The sequence below is a fragment of the Phocoena phocoena genome, chromosome 2, assembly GCF_963924675.1.
Source record: "Phocoena phocoena chromosome 2, mPhoPho1.1, whole genome shotgun sequence".
In the NCBI taxonomy this organism is placed as follows: Eukaryota; Metazoa; Chordata; class Mammalia; order Artiodactyla; family Phocoenidae; genus Phocoena; species Phocoena phocoena.
In genome coordinates this window covers 21,422,999-21,439,455 of record NC_089220.1, presented here as the reverse complement: position 1 = coordinate 21,439,455, position 16,457 = coordinate 21,422,999, and the positions used below count along the sequence as shown (strand labels likewise).

At 42.9% G+C, this 16,457-nt stretch overlaps 1 protein-coding gene across 1 annotated transcript in view; it reads right to left on the bottom strand.

Annotated features, from left to right (window-relative positions):
- Positions 1-16,457, bottom strand: part of STON2 (stonin 2) — a 107,886-nt gene that overhangs the window by 71,385 nt on the left and 20,044 nt on the right. The window contains exon 3 of the mRNA XM_065871488.1: positions 8,571-8,765. Coding sequence (XP_065727560.1) covers positions 8,571-8,765 — 195 coding nt within the window. The remainder of the gene's footprint in view (positions 1-8,570; positions 8,766-16,457) is intronic.

The following is a 16,457-nucleotide window of genomic DNA, read 5'->3' as shown; positions in this document are numbered from 1 at the left end:
ACTTAAAAGAATTTTCCTCCCATTGACTAAGTCCTAGCTCTAAAACATGAGGAATTCTGAAAACCGCATTATATCGCTATCATCATAATGACTACTCCTTATTTTATTCCAGAAGCTTTATGTTCCAGGTCTCACTGAACCCTCAAAATAAACCTGCAAGCTCAGTATTATCACTATTATTTCCATTCTACAGTTGAGGAAACTAAAGGTCACTGAGGTTAAATAATCTGCCGAATGTCACGAAGCAGGGGAGTAGCAGGAGTGGTCTTTGGTCTGTCAAACTCAGAAGATCATGGCTTTCCATCACTCTGTATCTACTTCCTGCAAAGAGTAAGCAACTAGCATCATGCCAGCGAAAAATCACAAGTACATGACAGCAATGTTTGAAACAATGGCCTCCCCCACAAAGCAAACAGGCCAGCACTCAACCCCCAAACAAACAGGCCAGCCCCCAATCAAACACATATAGCACAGAAGAAATTTTTAAATGCTCTAGTAACATATTTAATTTTCTAAGTGGAAGTATTTTCATTCTCACCGAGCTGAGGTCCCTGTGCTATATATCATGTTCCCACTAGCTATCTGTCTTACACATGGTAATGTATTTATGTCAAGCCTAATCTTCCAATTTGTCCCGCCCTCCCCTTCCCACCCTGTGTCCACACGTCCATCCTCTTAAACTCCGCCCTGTAGGACTGGGTGCAGTGAAGTGGTCCTTGCAGAGAGCTCAGCCACAGGACGGGCAGAGCTGCACAGCGTCAACAAGCCTGGACATCAATCCTAATTCTGTCCCTTAACTAATGTGTGGCCCTGGGCATTGGTGTTGTCATCTATAAAAGGAAGATCATAACACTACAAAGAACACCACAGAAAGTAATGAATAAAAGGCACTACAGTTGTCACCTCCTCTTCAGGACTAGTGCATTAGCAATTCTAAAAGGAACTTGCAAAATCTCTGGTTGGAGGTCACAGGTTTTTTTATTAAGTACTTCTAAAATATCTAGTTTAGATAATCTGTATGGAGCACAGCATCTTAAACTCTACCACTCTTTCTCAGATTTTGGTCTACATAGATGGTTCAATAATCACAAGGACCTATTTCAATATCACAGAAAAGCTTTCTCCAAATTACCTTCTTTGCACTCTCTGAGCTAAATAAATAGGAAAGGAAAATATGGCTGCTTTGGTCAAAGAATATACAGGGTAAGTGAAATTCTGAGATACCCAGACAGAGAGAGAACCCCCCACTGCACCCACACATATACGTCAATTGATTTTTAGAAAATTTAAAAGACTATAGTAAAACCCAAATAAGAACAGGAAAACAAAATGAACGGACACGACTGGATAAATGGCTAACGTGAAAACACAGGAAAAAAGTCTTATTTACACACTGGCTGCACCTATCTGTTCTCTTTTAGTTCTTCCCTGTCATGAAGTTACATTTCAATTAGCAAATACACTTAAGCCTAGGTAACTGGAGAACAGGATTGGGAACAAGGGTCTTCTAGCCCTATATCAGAATAGTTAATTTATTCCACAAATATCCACTGCGTAAGTTCAACGTGCCAGGCAGTGTTCTGGGAATATAAAATGAATATGATGTGGTTCCTGCTTCCAAGAAGGCCTCAGTGTAGTGGGGACTCCTGAACAGGTCACTGCCACCCAATGAGATAAACTCATGATGGAGGTTTGTACATAGCTCCCGGGATGCAGAGGAAGCAGCGCTGGGCCCCCAGAAGGTTTTCTATAACTGCTGCCCACAACTCACTGCATTCACAAACACCAGCCTCTCATTACCAGGCACCAGGCAGGGAAACTGAGGAGAGAGGCTTGGACTGAATCCCAACACTACCCTTTTCAGTTGTGTGACTTTGGCCAAATCATTTAATCTCCTTAGCTGTGTTTCTGCTTCTACAAAATGGGGTAGTAATATCTACTCTTAAGATTATGAAGATAATGTGTATGTGCATGTGTGTAACACATTCCTAGCATACAGTAGATGTTTCATAGCTAAAAACTATTTTTTAAGTTATATATAATGATCCTTTTAACAGCAAAAATTTGTAGGTTATCCGTTCTTCATAGACAGATGTCATACACTTCACTCTTTTCTGTATTTGCAATGACTGGCAAAATACCAGTTTTACTCCATAAAAATTTGTGTTTCTGAGAAACTTTTGAACCTCTTTGAAAAGAAATTTTCAAAGAAAGCAATCATTAGAGTTTTAAAATACTGATTTAAATCCAAAATGTAGGGCTTCCCTGGTGGCGCAGTGGTTGAGAGTCCGCCTGCCGATGCAGGGGACACAGGTTCATGCCCCGGTCCAGGAGGATCCCACATGCCGCGGAGCGGCTAGGCCCGTGGGCCATGGCCGCTGAGCCTGCGCGTCCGGAGCCTGTGCTCCACAACGCGAGAGGCCACAGCAGTGAAAGGCCCGCGTACCGCAAAAAAAAAAAAAAAATCCAAAATGTACAACTTAATGGGAACAAGAACATCAAGGATCCTGGGGCACCCTAATAACAGAAATGGGGCCAAATTTCTATTTGTTAATGAAAGAGAAAAAGATGTAATTTGTTTTAAAAATATGTTCTACTGTTCTTCGATTTTGAGGAGGGCACTATTACTCAGGAGGGATACAAATTATCACTGAAATTCATAGTTAGGCAAAAGAAATTTTAAAATAAGTTAGCTCATTTTGTTTTCTAAGCAAAATATATTCAAGGTGAAAAAGAATCATAAAATACAAATGTGCCTTAAGAATAACAAGAATCCCCTGTAGCCCCATCATGCACAATGATAATTACTGTTTACTGGGAATCTGGGCCCCCTGGTCTAGTGTTCTACCAGCTGCAGCAGGATTATGACAAAACAGGCAACAGAGAAACATGTTACATCTTATAAAGAGGCACACAGCCCTGGTGCTGTTCTCATTCTATCCTTAACCAATCATGACAACAGAAACTTTCTAAGCATATAAAAAGTGCTTGTCACAAAAATTGAACTCCCGAGTCCATAGGTTTCTACCCATCATAAACACTTGTTTCTGAGGGGGGGAAAAAAAAAGAAGAGGCCCAAATCCCTGGGGATCTCCTACTGCTCTGGCAGAATTCCATTGTGATCAGTTAAATGCAAATAAATCAAGAACATCTGGTCTACATTTGTTTTAAAGCCCACGAGGGCTTAAATACAAAGAACGTTTGGCAAAATGTATTCCTGAGTCTATTGAATTAGAATTTTTAAAATAAGGCCAAGAGGTATAGCAGAGCATGAGACAAAGTAGAGCTACCTTTGTAAATCCAGGAAAGTTTGTCAAAATATTTCTTTCTGGTTTCTCTGGTTTCCCAACACTTTAGCAATGGCATGCACTTCCAACTCAAATTTGCTAATTTATGTATGTTTGGGTTTCTATACCTTGAGATCTGACCAGGTAACCAGATAGGCATTATGGGTTAATGAAAGACTAAAATGATTTGTAGATGTATATAAATATATATATGTGTGTATGTGTATATAAATATATATGTGTGTGTGTGTGTATATATATATATATATATACACACACACATATAAATTATACATATACATAGATACATACATAAATACCATATCATTTCAGGACTTTTCAAAATCTTTAATAAGCTAATACATGTTACGAATCTTCAGCAAAGGTGGCAGGGGGACTTCCCTGGTGGTCCAGTGGTTATGAATCCGCCTTCCAATGCAGGGGACATGGGTTCGATCCCTGGTCAGGGAACTAAGATTCCCACATGCTGCATGGCAACTAAGCCTGTGCCCCACAACTACTGAGCCCACGTGCCGCAACTAGAGAGCCCGCATGCCGCAAACTACAGAGCCCATGCGCCACAACTACAGAGCCCACGTGCTCTGGGAGCCTCGTGCCACAACTCGAGAGAAGCCCGCACACCACAACAAAGAGCCTGCACACAGCAACGAAAGATCCCGTGTGCCGCAACTAAGACCTGCCGCAGCCGAAAATTAAAAAATAAAATAAATATTTTTTAAAAAAACAAAGGTGGCAGGTCATGACCTAACTCGTTGGCCCCAGCATCCTGGCTTTTCTTAGGCGGCTGCATGGGACACACTTGGGAGAAATGCTGGACTCTTAAACCCAAATGGGATACAGATGTCTGGGATGCAGATGACTCTCACCACCTGGAATCCCACTCCTTTCATGCAAGGATCCATTCAACAGACAACTATTAAACACCTGCTATGTGCTTCAGCCAGCATCAAGTTTCTCAGTTTGCATATACACCTGAGCATCGTCATCCCACACGTAAACCGACACCTTTCTTATGCATAAAAGAAACCCAGGGGCTTCCCTGGTGGCGCAGTATTGAGAGTCCGCCTGCCGATGAAGGGGACATGGGTTCGTGCCCCGGTCCGGGAAGATCCCACATGCCGCGGAGCAGATGGGCCCGTGAGCCTTGGCCGCTGAGCCTGCGTGTCCGGAGCCTGTGCAACCAAAATGGAGGCCCACTACTTAACAGCAGCTTGTGCTACTGTAAACATTTTTGTGTTTTCTCTTCTCTTGGTTGCAATGGACTTCCAAGGCAGAAGGCTTATTTTTATTCCTTCGACCCTCTTACCATTTATCAACTCAGGTAAAACTAGGGGCATTACAGAGCTACTGTGACTGGTGAAGATGACAGGGTGTGCCTGTCATCTAGGGAAAGGGGACCCTGGGGAGACAGGGGGTGCTATTAGGGATCTTGCCTAGTCCCACTTTTGCCATTTGCACTGAAAAGCCGAACCCCAGAGCAAACCTCTACACTGCTCTCCAGCTCTGCCCACACCCCGTGATTTAACCAAGGTGAGGGGATTTGGGATTTGTTTGCCTTCCTCCTGCTAATTATCCCCTTAGTGAGAAAACGAGAAGAAAGTGTAGGCTGATCAGAGTCTTTCCATGCACAATTATGCTGGGAATCGGGATTGCCCTGTGGGGATGCCAGCTTCTGGCAGGACTCCTGCCGCAAAGGACAGCGAGGAGGTATGGCTTGCTGTGGCCTCGTACAGAGCAACAGAGCCAGGCAGACAGGCCAGCCCTGGGCCACCATAATCCCGCTCCACACAGGAGATGAATCGCGGAGCATCTGCCCCAGCCACATCCACAGGGAAACCCCTGGGCTGGCGGGGCAACTTCCCTTCACCCTCTTCTTCCCTCCGCAATGCTAAAGGACATGGGGGTCGAAAGTGGGCAGATAAATGACAGAAGTCTCCCCAAGGAAGGTCCTCCCAAGGACCCCCAAGCCCTCAGCACAGGAACCCATCATCCTGAAACCCCGCAGCGTCTCTCCACTTACCCCAGCTCACTGCTGAGGACCGCGAAGCCCCTCTCGGATCCCATCCCACAATGCATATGGTTTACAGTCCTCTTTGGGGCAATAAAGGAGTAGGCAATAATTACCCTCATTTCCCAGGCTAAAGGGAAATAAGGCACAGGGCTATTCAATTAGGATTGTTTTTTTTACTCCTAGGGCACTGTACGAAGCACCTCTGCACACACCTTGTCACCCTGCCTGTGCAGGGGTGCCCAGCCCCATTTCACAGATGAGGAAGAGAAGCTCCAGGGAGGGGAGACAGAGGTGGATGAGAATCTGCTCCCCAGCCTGAGGGATTCAGTTTACCCTGACTGAAACATCCAGCCTCAAAGTAGGGCTCTCCCAGAGGCTGGCCAGTGCCACAGGCCCGGTGCTGGGCAGAGGATGGGTAGCCACCTGGCTGGGGGCACTTTTCCATGTTTATCAATTTCTTTGAAGCTCTCCATAGCTCAACTGAAAGCATCTGTAAATTCCCCATTGCTGGGGTGGATGGGTAAGTGCCACAGGCTTCAAAAATACTTGGTCGTCCTCCTAAACCTTGTTTTTCCTTATCTTCCTTCTATCCTGGGACCCAGGATGAGTTAAAGGCTTTTCAAAGCCAGAACTCCACCCTGTTGGCACCGGTCAGGTATATATATGTATTCCCTCTACACCTATCTGTACAGCAGGTCTGGAAGGTAACAGCAAACTGATAACATGATGACTCTGGCACTGCCAGGTTTGGGAGCCACTGGAAAAGGCTTTGGAACTTTGACTAAGACACAGATTTGTCCATTCCTTAGCGGTGTTCTCTTAGACAAGTCTCTTAACCTTCTACAGACTCAGGGTCAACTAGGATATGAGAATGATGCCTGCCAGCAGGATTCTTGCAAAGGCAGAGATAATCCACATCTGACACACAGCACACACTCAGTAAGTCCTGGCTATGATTATTACTACTTCTGCAAAAGAGGACGGTTGCTAAAAGGCCACACCTCTAGCCTCCCTGTAGCTGCAGAAACCGCCTCCTGCTGAAGGAGGGAACCGAGAGCATCACTCATCATTCTCTAGTCCTGGTTTTGCATTTGTGTCTCTGGAGTGACCTCAGCCTGCAGGACATTGAGTTCCTGGTAGGGACCAAAGTGTGTTGGCTATTCTCCATTTGCTTCACCACCACCCCTCACTCCAAAGCCATTCTCCACCTCTCTACACCTGCTCTGTGGCCTGGTGGCTGACTGCTGCGGGCTGCGTCACCAGGGCTCCATGCCCTTTGGTTTCCGACAAGATCTGCTGATGCGAGGACCAACACAAGATCTGGGTAGTTATTCTCCCCACTATGCCAAGTCTCTGGCAGTGGTGGTGTTCTTTCTATAGCCATAGCACCTGTGGGGCAGCCCCTCTTCCATGAATCTAGGTCTTGTTGCCTCTGTAAGCAGTTCTTTCATTAAACTCTCTTCAGATAAACCCCTCTGAGGGCACCATCTGCTTCCTGCTAGGAACCTGACCAAAACAACACAGGGCAGGAGGCTTTCTCAATGAAAAGGGAGATACTAAACATAATTATAAGCTTTGGGGACAGCTTAACAATGTCCAGTTCAGGCTACGACTCTGATCTTCATCATTTGAACCTCTAGGAATTAAAGCAATTTTCACCTAAGTAAAGAGGCCACCAGAAAGAACAGCCTGAGCCTAGAGATCTTGACTTTTGCTGCAGTGAGGAGCCCACCTCTACTTCTCTAAAGCAATAAGAACCCTGGGGCAGGAGAGAGAAGAAATCACATCCTTGATGATCATTCATTCTGTGTCAGGCATTATGTTAAGACGCTGTACATAAACTGTCTCACTTGGAGTGAGTAATAATTTGGCTGAGGTAAGAACTATTATTACGGCCATTTTTCAGATGAGGAAACTGAGTCGTAAAGATACTAAGAATCTTGCCCAAGGTCACGATGGCAGAAGGAGGATCTGAACCTGAGCAGTCTTGACTCCAGCGTCTGCGTGCTCTTAGCCTCCTCCACGGGAAGGCTTGGCAAAGAGGTTGAGAGCAAGGAGATGCAAACGGGAGGCAAGCACCGCCTCTCTTCCTCACCACCTCAGCTTGTGACTTCCCATCCACAAGATGCTCCCATCCATGAAATGCTCCCCAGGGTGGAGAGGGGGGTATGAGGGCATATTTCAGCTGCTGATCAAGATCAGCCGTCGCAGAGCATCAACCAGAACTGAGTGTGTCAGTGCAAACAAAATGCAATAAAGAACTGTGGCTTGTGAAGAGAGAGAGAGAGAGACCACCGTAAACTAGGATTCCTTGCAATATTATCAAATACCAAACCAAATCCTGTCTGAACCCTTTAGTCTGCAAGAGGGATCACTCTTACTTGTAGAACCTCCCAGTAGCACACACCGTGAGGACAAATGTTACCCAAATTTGAAAAAGGATCCAGAGACAAATTCCTAAAGCACACCTTTGAGAAGGAAAAACAAATATTGTTGGACACACTGGGTAAATTCATCTACAGAGAAACCATCAGTAACTCTATCACTTTCAAAGGAAAGCAATCCCTTGGGCCAAATAACCAAAACACTAACCACACACAACATCTTTCCAATGCTGCCCTAAACCCAACCCATAATACAGTGCTTGCTGACAGGCCCGTATTCTACCTGCAAAGCCAGCCAGCATTCCACCCTACACCTACCGGAAATGTAATAAATGAGAACATGGGATGTTATACACTGGTGCATAGCTCAATCCAGGCACAACAGAAAAAACAGAACTGCAAAATGATCTGTACTCTGGACACAGTGGCTGCATCCTGATTCTCATTCCACTTCACATAACATTTCCTTTTTCTCTGCTTAAATGTAACCTCCCTCTTGCTGAATAGGGAAGGTGCGTGGGTGGTAGGATGAAAGATTCAGCCTTGTTCATATTACACATAGTTCGGTTAACCAAGGAGAATATAAACTGACAGGGAACCGTACTTGTACAGAACAGTCGGAAAACAGCCCCTTAAGATACACTGTCAAATGGTTTCCCAGTATTGATAACCTTGCCAACCAACCAGCCAATCGGTGTGCATGTTTTTCCCCAGTGCAATTTTGAACCACTCAGGATTCTAGCTTTTTGACTGGATGACTATGCCTGAACTCATTCTGCAAACAAAGCTGGCTGCAGAGATTTGATGAGTGGCAACAGGTCACCAAAAGTGATTTGCAGAGCCCTCTGGCTTGGGGCTCCATCTTACCAGTCGAGTCGGCCCTGGAAGCCAGGCCACTCTGCTCCTCAGCACTGATGAGCTGCAGGCCTGTGTACGAAGGGCCAAAACTAGGACTACTGGTGTCTTCAGAATGTGTGGTCCAGCTGCTCTCGGAAGGCAGAGGGCATCTCCTCAGGGAGTTGAAGGAAGGGCACGTCCAGCAGGGCATGGTCAATGATATGGCTGGGGACAGACGGAAAACCAAAAACATACAGTATAAATAGTTGTACTTTGTTTATCTTTAGTGCTTGTCTGACTTTGATGTTATGAAAGTCAGACAAGCACTAAAACAACACAAGCACTATGAAATCTCAACAGCCGTACAAGGCAAGGAAGTGTCACTCATGATATAGACAGGGAAAACTAATTGACTGAGACCCCACAGTGAGTCAGTATCAAAACCGGTACTACAATTAAGGTCTAATGACCCTCAAATCAAAGATAAGCTCACCAAAGAATATGAGTGATTTTAGGCTCTACTTTTTTTTTTTTTTTGGCTGCATTGGGTCTTTGTTGCTGCCCATGGGCTTTTTCTAGTTGTGGCGAACGGGAGCGACTCTTTGTTGCGGTGCGTGGGCTTCTCATTGCGGTGGCTTCTCTTCTTGCGGAGCACGGACTATAGGCGCGCAGGCTCAGTAGTTGTGGTACACAGGCTTAGTTGCTCCGCAGCATGTGGGATCTCCCCAGACCAGGGCTCAAACCTGTGTCCCCTGCATTGGCAGGAGGATTCTTAACCACTGTGCCACTGCGAAGTCCCTAGGCTCTACTTTTATTTCTAAACCTAGGTTTCGGTTTCCTTCAGACCTAAACTACATGCGGTTTCACCCTTACCCTTACATTTCCTCCATTTTTAGTGGCACACCAACACTCTCAAGAAAACTTACCAATTTGCACTGCAAAATTAGAGCTAGGTTGGATTAAGGGATAAGAATGTGAATATAGATGTATTTGCATATGAATGTGATATGTCTCCGCTTGCCTTGAGTTTGACTGTAACTGGAGAATCTGTAGACTGTTCCATATACAAATTGAGATCTACTAGGACTGCTGACCTGGCATACAATGAAAAATATCTTTAAGGGGGAAGTGCACAGGGCTTGGCTTTATCTCTGTAACCTTGAGCACCAAATTTAGCGAAAACCACTTCGGAAAGTTTCTTTTTTTAAAATCAAGTTTCCTAATGTTCCTAATTTGTCTTTGGTTAATTGCCTATCACATGGTTTCTCCACCGTGTTGCATAAGAATCTGATCGCAAATTTACTGACAAGTACTGAAAACAAGTGCTGAAAAGAGTGTGGACAGGGAAGGAAGAATTAAAAAAAAAGAAAGAAACTAGCAATTATTGAGTACCCATGAAATGTCAGACACTCGTACCAATGTTATCTCATCTTGCCCATGGGTCCTGAGAGTTAGACAGTGGTCTTCCTTTACACAGGGGGTAACAGACTCAAAGAGGTTAAGGAGCTTGTCCAAAAACATAGAGTCAGTCAGGCCTCCTGGCTGGAGAATCGAAATTATGGTGTTGGGTTCAGAAACAGGAAGAGATACTGAGATTTAAGAGGAAAATGAATAAATAAACAGCAATATCTGTGATATGGTGTAAATATGAAACTACAGATAATTTTCATTTTATTTTCTTAGGCATTTATAAAACATAGAGATCTTTTCTCTATCTGGAATGCTTATGGCTCACACCCCATTTTCCGTAAAAATGTGACCTTCTCCTGAGCTATTCTCTCCAAAGATGCAAGTCCCCTTCTCTGCTTTATTTCTCCTTAACGTTATCTCTAACAGCCTATATGTCCCATGTCTTCCTCGCTAGAATTCAAGCTCCTTGGGGGCAAGGATTTTGGTGATTATTGTTCACTCTTCTGCCCTGAAGGCCAGAAGGATTTGCTACCCCAAAATATGCCTTTTTGGCATAAGGATTATTTTAGGTTTATTATATTTTAGTAACAGCTGATGAGGGAGAAGCTCTGAAAACTCAGTGAAAGTTACCCTATTGTAAGGGACATTTACATTTATAAGGGAAATCTCCATTTGTAAAGCTGTCTCTCTGTACCAGGAATAGGAGGAGGTCCAAATCTCTAGAGACCCTTTACCAGCAGAGAAGGCCTGGACTTAAACCTGCAAAACAACCTTACCCTTGTTTACCAGGGTAACCTGGTAACTTACCCAAACTGGCCTATTCCCTCCCCCAACATCCTCTTTTGTCTTTAGCTAGTATTTAAGGTAGTGGCTTGGGCCATTTCAGGGAGTTACTCATTTTTTTTCGGGGTACCTCCCACGTATATAGGAGTATACATGTTTATTAAACTTCTGGGGAGCTGCTCAGAGCTACGTCCCAGGGACTTGGGACTGCAGGCAGCAGTGGGGCAGACAGGCTCTTGGTGCTTCAGCTGGGTGTCAGGCCTGTGCCGCTGAAGTGGGACAGCCGAGTTCAGCACAGTAGTACACCAGAGACCTCCTGGCTTCACATAATATCAAACGGGGAAAGCTCTCCCAGAGATCTCCGTCTCAACGCTAGGACCCATCTCCACTCAATCACCAGCAAGTTACAGTGCTGGACGCCCTATGCCAAACAACTAGCAAGACAGGAACACAACCACACCAATTAGCAGAGAGGCTGCCTAAAATCATAAGGTCACAGACACCCCAAAACACACCAATGGATGCAGTCCTGCCCAGAAAGACAAGATCCAGCCTCATCCACCAGAACACAGGCACGAGTCCCCTCCACCAGGAATCCTACACAACCCACTGAACCAACCTCACCCACTGGGGGCAGACACCAAAAACAATGGGAACTACAAACCTGCAGCCTGCGAAAAGGAGACCCCAAACACAGTAAGTTAAGCAAAATGAGAAGACAGAGAAACACACAGCAGAGGAAAGAGCAAGGTAAAAACCCACCAGTGGCTTCCCTGGTGGCACAGTGGTCGAGAGTCCACCTCCCGATGCAGGAGACACGGGTTTGTGCCCCGGTCCGGGAAGATCTCACATGCCGTGGAGCAGCTGGGCCCGTGAGCCATGGCCACTGAGCCCGCACGTGCGGAGCCTGTGCTCCACAACAGAAGAGGCCACAACAGTGAGAGGCCTGCGTACCACAAAAAAAAAAAAAAACCAGACCTAACAAATGAAGAGGAAATAGGCAGTCTAACTGAAAAAGAATTCAGAGTAATGATAGTAAAGATGATCCAAAATCTTGGATATAAAATGGAAAAAATACAAGAAATGTTTAACAAGGGCCTAGAAGAACTAACGAGGAAACAAACAATGATGAACAACACAATAAATGAATTTAAAAATTCTCTAGAAGGAATCAATAGGGGAATAACGGATAAATGACCTAGAAGATATAATAGTGGAAATAACTACCACAGAGCAGAATAAACAATGAAAAGAACTGAGGGCAGTCTCAGAGACCTCTGGGACAACATTAAATACACCAACATTTGAATTATAGCGATCCCAGAAGAAGAAGAGAAAAAGAAAGGAACTGAGAAAATATTTGAAGAGATTATAGTTGAAAACTTCCCTAATAGGGTAAAATAAATAGTCAATCAAGTCCAGGAAGCACAGAGAGTCCCATACAGGATAAATCCAAGGAGAAACAGGCCAAGACACATATTAATCAAACTATCAAAAATTAAAATACAAAGAAAAAATATTAAAAGCAGCAAAGGAAAAACAACAAACAACATACAAGGGAATCACCATAAGGTTAGCAGCTGATCTTTCAGCAGAAACTCTGCAAGCCAGTAGGGAGTGGCAGGACATATTTAAAGTGATAAAAGGGGAAAACTTACAACCAAAATTACTCTACCCAGCAAGGATCTCATTCAGATTCAACAGAGAAATTAAAACCTTTACAGACAAGCAAAAGCGAAGAGAATTCAGCACCACCAAGCCAGCTTTACAGCAAATGCTAAAGGAACTTCTCTAGGCAGGAAACACAAGAGAAGGAAAAGACCTACAATAACAAACCCAAAACAATTAAGAAAATGGTAATAGGAACATGCATATCAAAAGCTACCTTAAATGTAGCTATTTACTTACATTGGCTTAAATGCTCCAACCAAAAGACATAGACTAACTGAATGGATATAAAAACAAGACCCATACATATGCTGTCTACAAGAGACCCACTTCAGACCTAGGGACACATACAGACTGAAAGTGAGGGGATGGAAAAAGTTATTGCATGCAAACAGAAATCAAAAGAAAGCTGGAGTAGCAATTCTCATATCAGACAAAATAGACTTTCTTTTTCTTTTTTCTTTTTTTTTTTTTTTTGTGGTACGCGGGCCTCTCACTGTTGTGGTCTCTCCCGTTGCGGAGCACAGGCTCCGGACGCGCAGGCTCAGCGGCCATGGCTCACGGGCCCAGCCGCTCCGCGGCATGTGGGATCTTCCGGGACCGGGGCACAAACCCATGTCCCCTGCATCGGCAGGCGGACTCTCAACCACTGCGCCACCAGGGAAGCCCCAAAATAGACTTTAAAATAAAGACTACTACAAGAGACAAAGAAGGACACTACATAATGATCAAGGGATCAACCCAAGAAGAACATAGCACAATTATAAATATTTATGCACCCAACATAGGAGCACCTCAATACATAAAGCAAATGCTAATAGCCATAAAAGGGGAAATCAACAGTAACACAATCATACTAGGGGACTTTAACACCCCACTTTCACCAATGGACAGATCATCCAAAATGAAAATAAATAAGGAAACACAAGCTTTAAATAATACATTAAACAAGATGGACTTAATTGATATTTATAGGACACTCCATCCAAAATCAACAGAATACACTTTCTTCTCAAGTGCTCATGGAACATTCTCCAGGATAGATCATATCTTGGGTCACAAATCAAGCCTTGATAAACTTAAGAAAACTGAAATCATATCAAGTATCTTTTCCAACCACAACGCTACGAGACTAGATATCATTTACTGGAAAAAAATCTGTAAAAAATACAAACACATGGAGGCTAAACAATACACTACTAAATAACCAAGAGATCACTGAAGAAATCAAAGAGGAAATCAAAAAATACCTAGAAACAAATGACAATGAAAATATGACGACCCAAAACCTATGGGATACAGCAAAAGCAGTTCTAAGAGGGAAGTTTATAGCAATATAATCCTACCTCAAGAAACAAGAAACATCTCAAATAAACAACCTAAACTTACACCTAAAGCAATTAGAGAAAGAAGAACAAAAAACCCCAAAGTTAGCAGAAGGAAAGAAATCATAAAGATCAGATCAGAAAGAAATGAAGAAAACAGTAGCAAATGTCAATAAAACTAAAAGCTGGTTCTTTGAGAAGGTAAACAAAATTGATAAACCATTAGCCACACTCATCAAGAAAAAAAGAGAGATGATTCAAATCAGTAGAATTAGAAATGAAAAAGGAGAAGTAACAACTGACACTGCAGAAATACAAAGGATCACGAGAGATTATTACAAGCAACTCTATGCCAATAAAATGGACAACCTGGAAGAAATGGACAAATTCTTTGAAAAGCACAACCTTCCAAGACTGAACCAGGAAGAAATAGAAAATATAAACAGACCAATCACAAGCACTAAAATTGAGACTGTGATTAAAAATCTTCCAACCAACAAAAGGCCAGGACCAGATGGCGTCACTGACGAATTCTATCAAACATTTAGAGAAGAGCTAACACCTATCCTTCTCAAACTCATCCAGAATATAACACAGGGAGGAACACTCCCAAACTCATTCTACGAGGCCACCATCACGCTGATACCAAAACCAGACAAAGATGCCACAAAGAAAGAAAACTAATGGCCGATAGCACTGATGAACATAGATGCAAAAATCCTCAACAAAATACTAGCAAACAGAATCCAACAGCACATTAAAAGGATCATACACCATGATCAAGTGGGGTTTATCCCAGGGATGCAAGGATTCTTCAATATATGCAAATCAATGTGGTAAACCATATTAACAAATTGAAGGAGAAAAACCATATGATCATCTCAATAGATGCAGAAAAAGCTTTTGACAAAATTCAACATCCATTATGACAAAAACCCTCCAGAAAGTAGGCATAGAGGGAACTTACGTCAACATAATAAAGGCCATATATGACAAACCCACAGCCACCATCATGCTCAATGGTGAAAAACTGAAACCATTTCCTCTAAGATCAGGAACAAGACAAGGCTGTCCACTCTCACCACTATTATTAAACATACCTTGGAAGTTTTAGCCAGAGCAATCAGAGAAGAAAAACAAATAAAAGGAATCCAAATCGGAAAACAAGAGGTGTCACTGTTTTGCAGATGATATGATACTATACATAGAGAACCCTAAAGATGCTACCAGAAAATTACTAGAGCTAATCAATGAATTTGGTAAAGTAGCAGGATACAAAATTAATGCACAGAAATCTCTTGCATTCCTATACACTAATGATGAAAAATCTGAAAGAGAAATTAAGGAAACACTCCCACTTATCACTGCAACAAAAAGAATAAAATACCTAGGAATAAACCTACCTAGGGAGACATAAGACCTGTATACAGAAAACTATAAGATACTGATGAAAGAAATTAAAGATGATACAAACAGATGGAGACATATACCATGTTCTTGGATTGGAAGAATCAACACTGTGAAAATGACTCTACTACCCAAAGCAATCTACAGATTCAATGCAATCCCTATCAAACTACCAATGGCATTTTTCACAGAACTAGAACAAAAAATTTCACAATTTGTATGGAAACAGAAAAGACCCCGAATATCCAAAGCTATCTTGAGAAAGAAAAACGGAGCTGGAGGAACCAGGCTCCCAGACTTCAGACTATACTACAAAGCTACAGTAATCAAGATAGTATGGTACTGGCACAAAAACAGAAATATAGATCAATGGAACAGGATAGAAAGCCCAGAGGTAAACCCACACACATATGGTCACCTTATTTTTGATAAAGGAGGCAAGAATATACAATGGAGAAAAGACAGTCTCTTCAATAAGTGGTGTTGGGAAAAACTGGACAGCTACATGTAAAAGAATGAAATTAGAACACTCCCTAATACCACACACAAAAATAAACTGAAAATTGATTAAAGACCTAAATTTAAGGCCAAACACTATAAAACTCTTAGAGGAAAACAGAGGCAGAACACTCTATGACATAAATCACAGCAAGATCCTTTTTGACCCACCTCCTAGAGAAATGGAAATAAAAAAGAAAAATAAACAAATGGGACCTATGAAACTTAAAGTTTTTGCACAGCAAAGGAAAACATAAAGAAGACGAAAAGACAACCCTCAGAATGGGAGAAAATATTTGCAACTGAAGCAACTGACAAAGGATTACTCTCCAAAATTTACAAGCAGCTCATGCAGCTCAATATCAAAGAAACAAACAACCCAATCAAAAAGTGGGCAGAATAGCTAAATAGACATTTCTCCAAAGATGTACACATTGCCAACAAACACGTGAAAGGATCCTCAACATCACTCATCATTAGAGAAATGCAAATCAAAACTACAGTGAGGTATCACCTCATACCAGTCAAAATGGCCATCATCAAAAAATCTACAAATAAATGCTGGTGAGGGTGTTGAGAAAAGGGAACCCTCTTGCCCTGTTGATGGGAATGTAAATTGAGACAGACACTATGGAGGACAGTATGAAGGTTCCTTAAAAAACTAAAACTAGAACTACCATACGACCCATCAATCACACTACTGGGTATATACCCTTAGAAGACCATAATTCAAAAAAAATCATATACCACAATGTTCACTGCAGCACTATTTACAAAGCCAGGACATGGAAGCAACCTAAGTGTCCATCGACAGATGAATGGATAA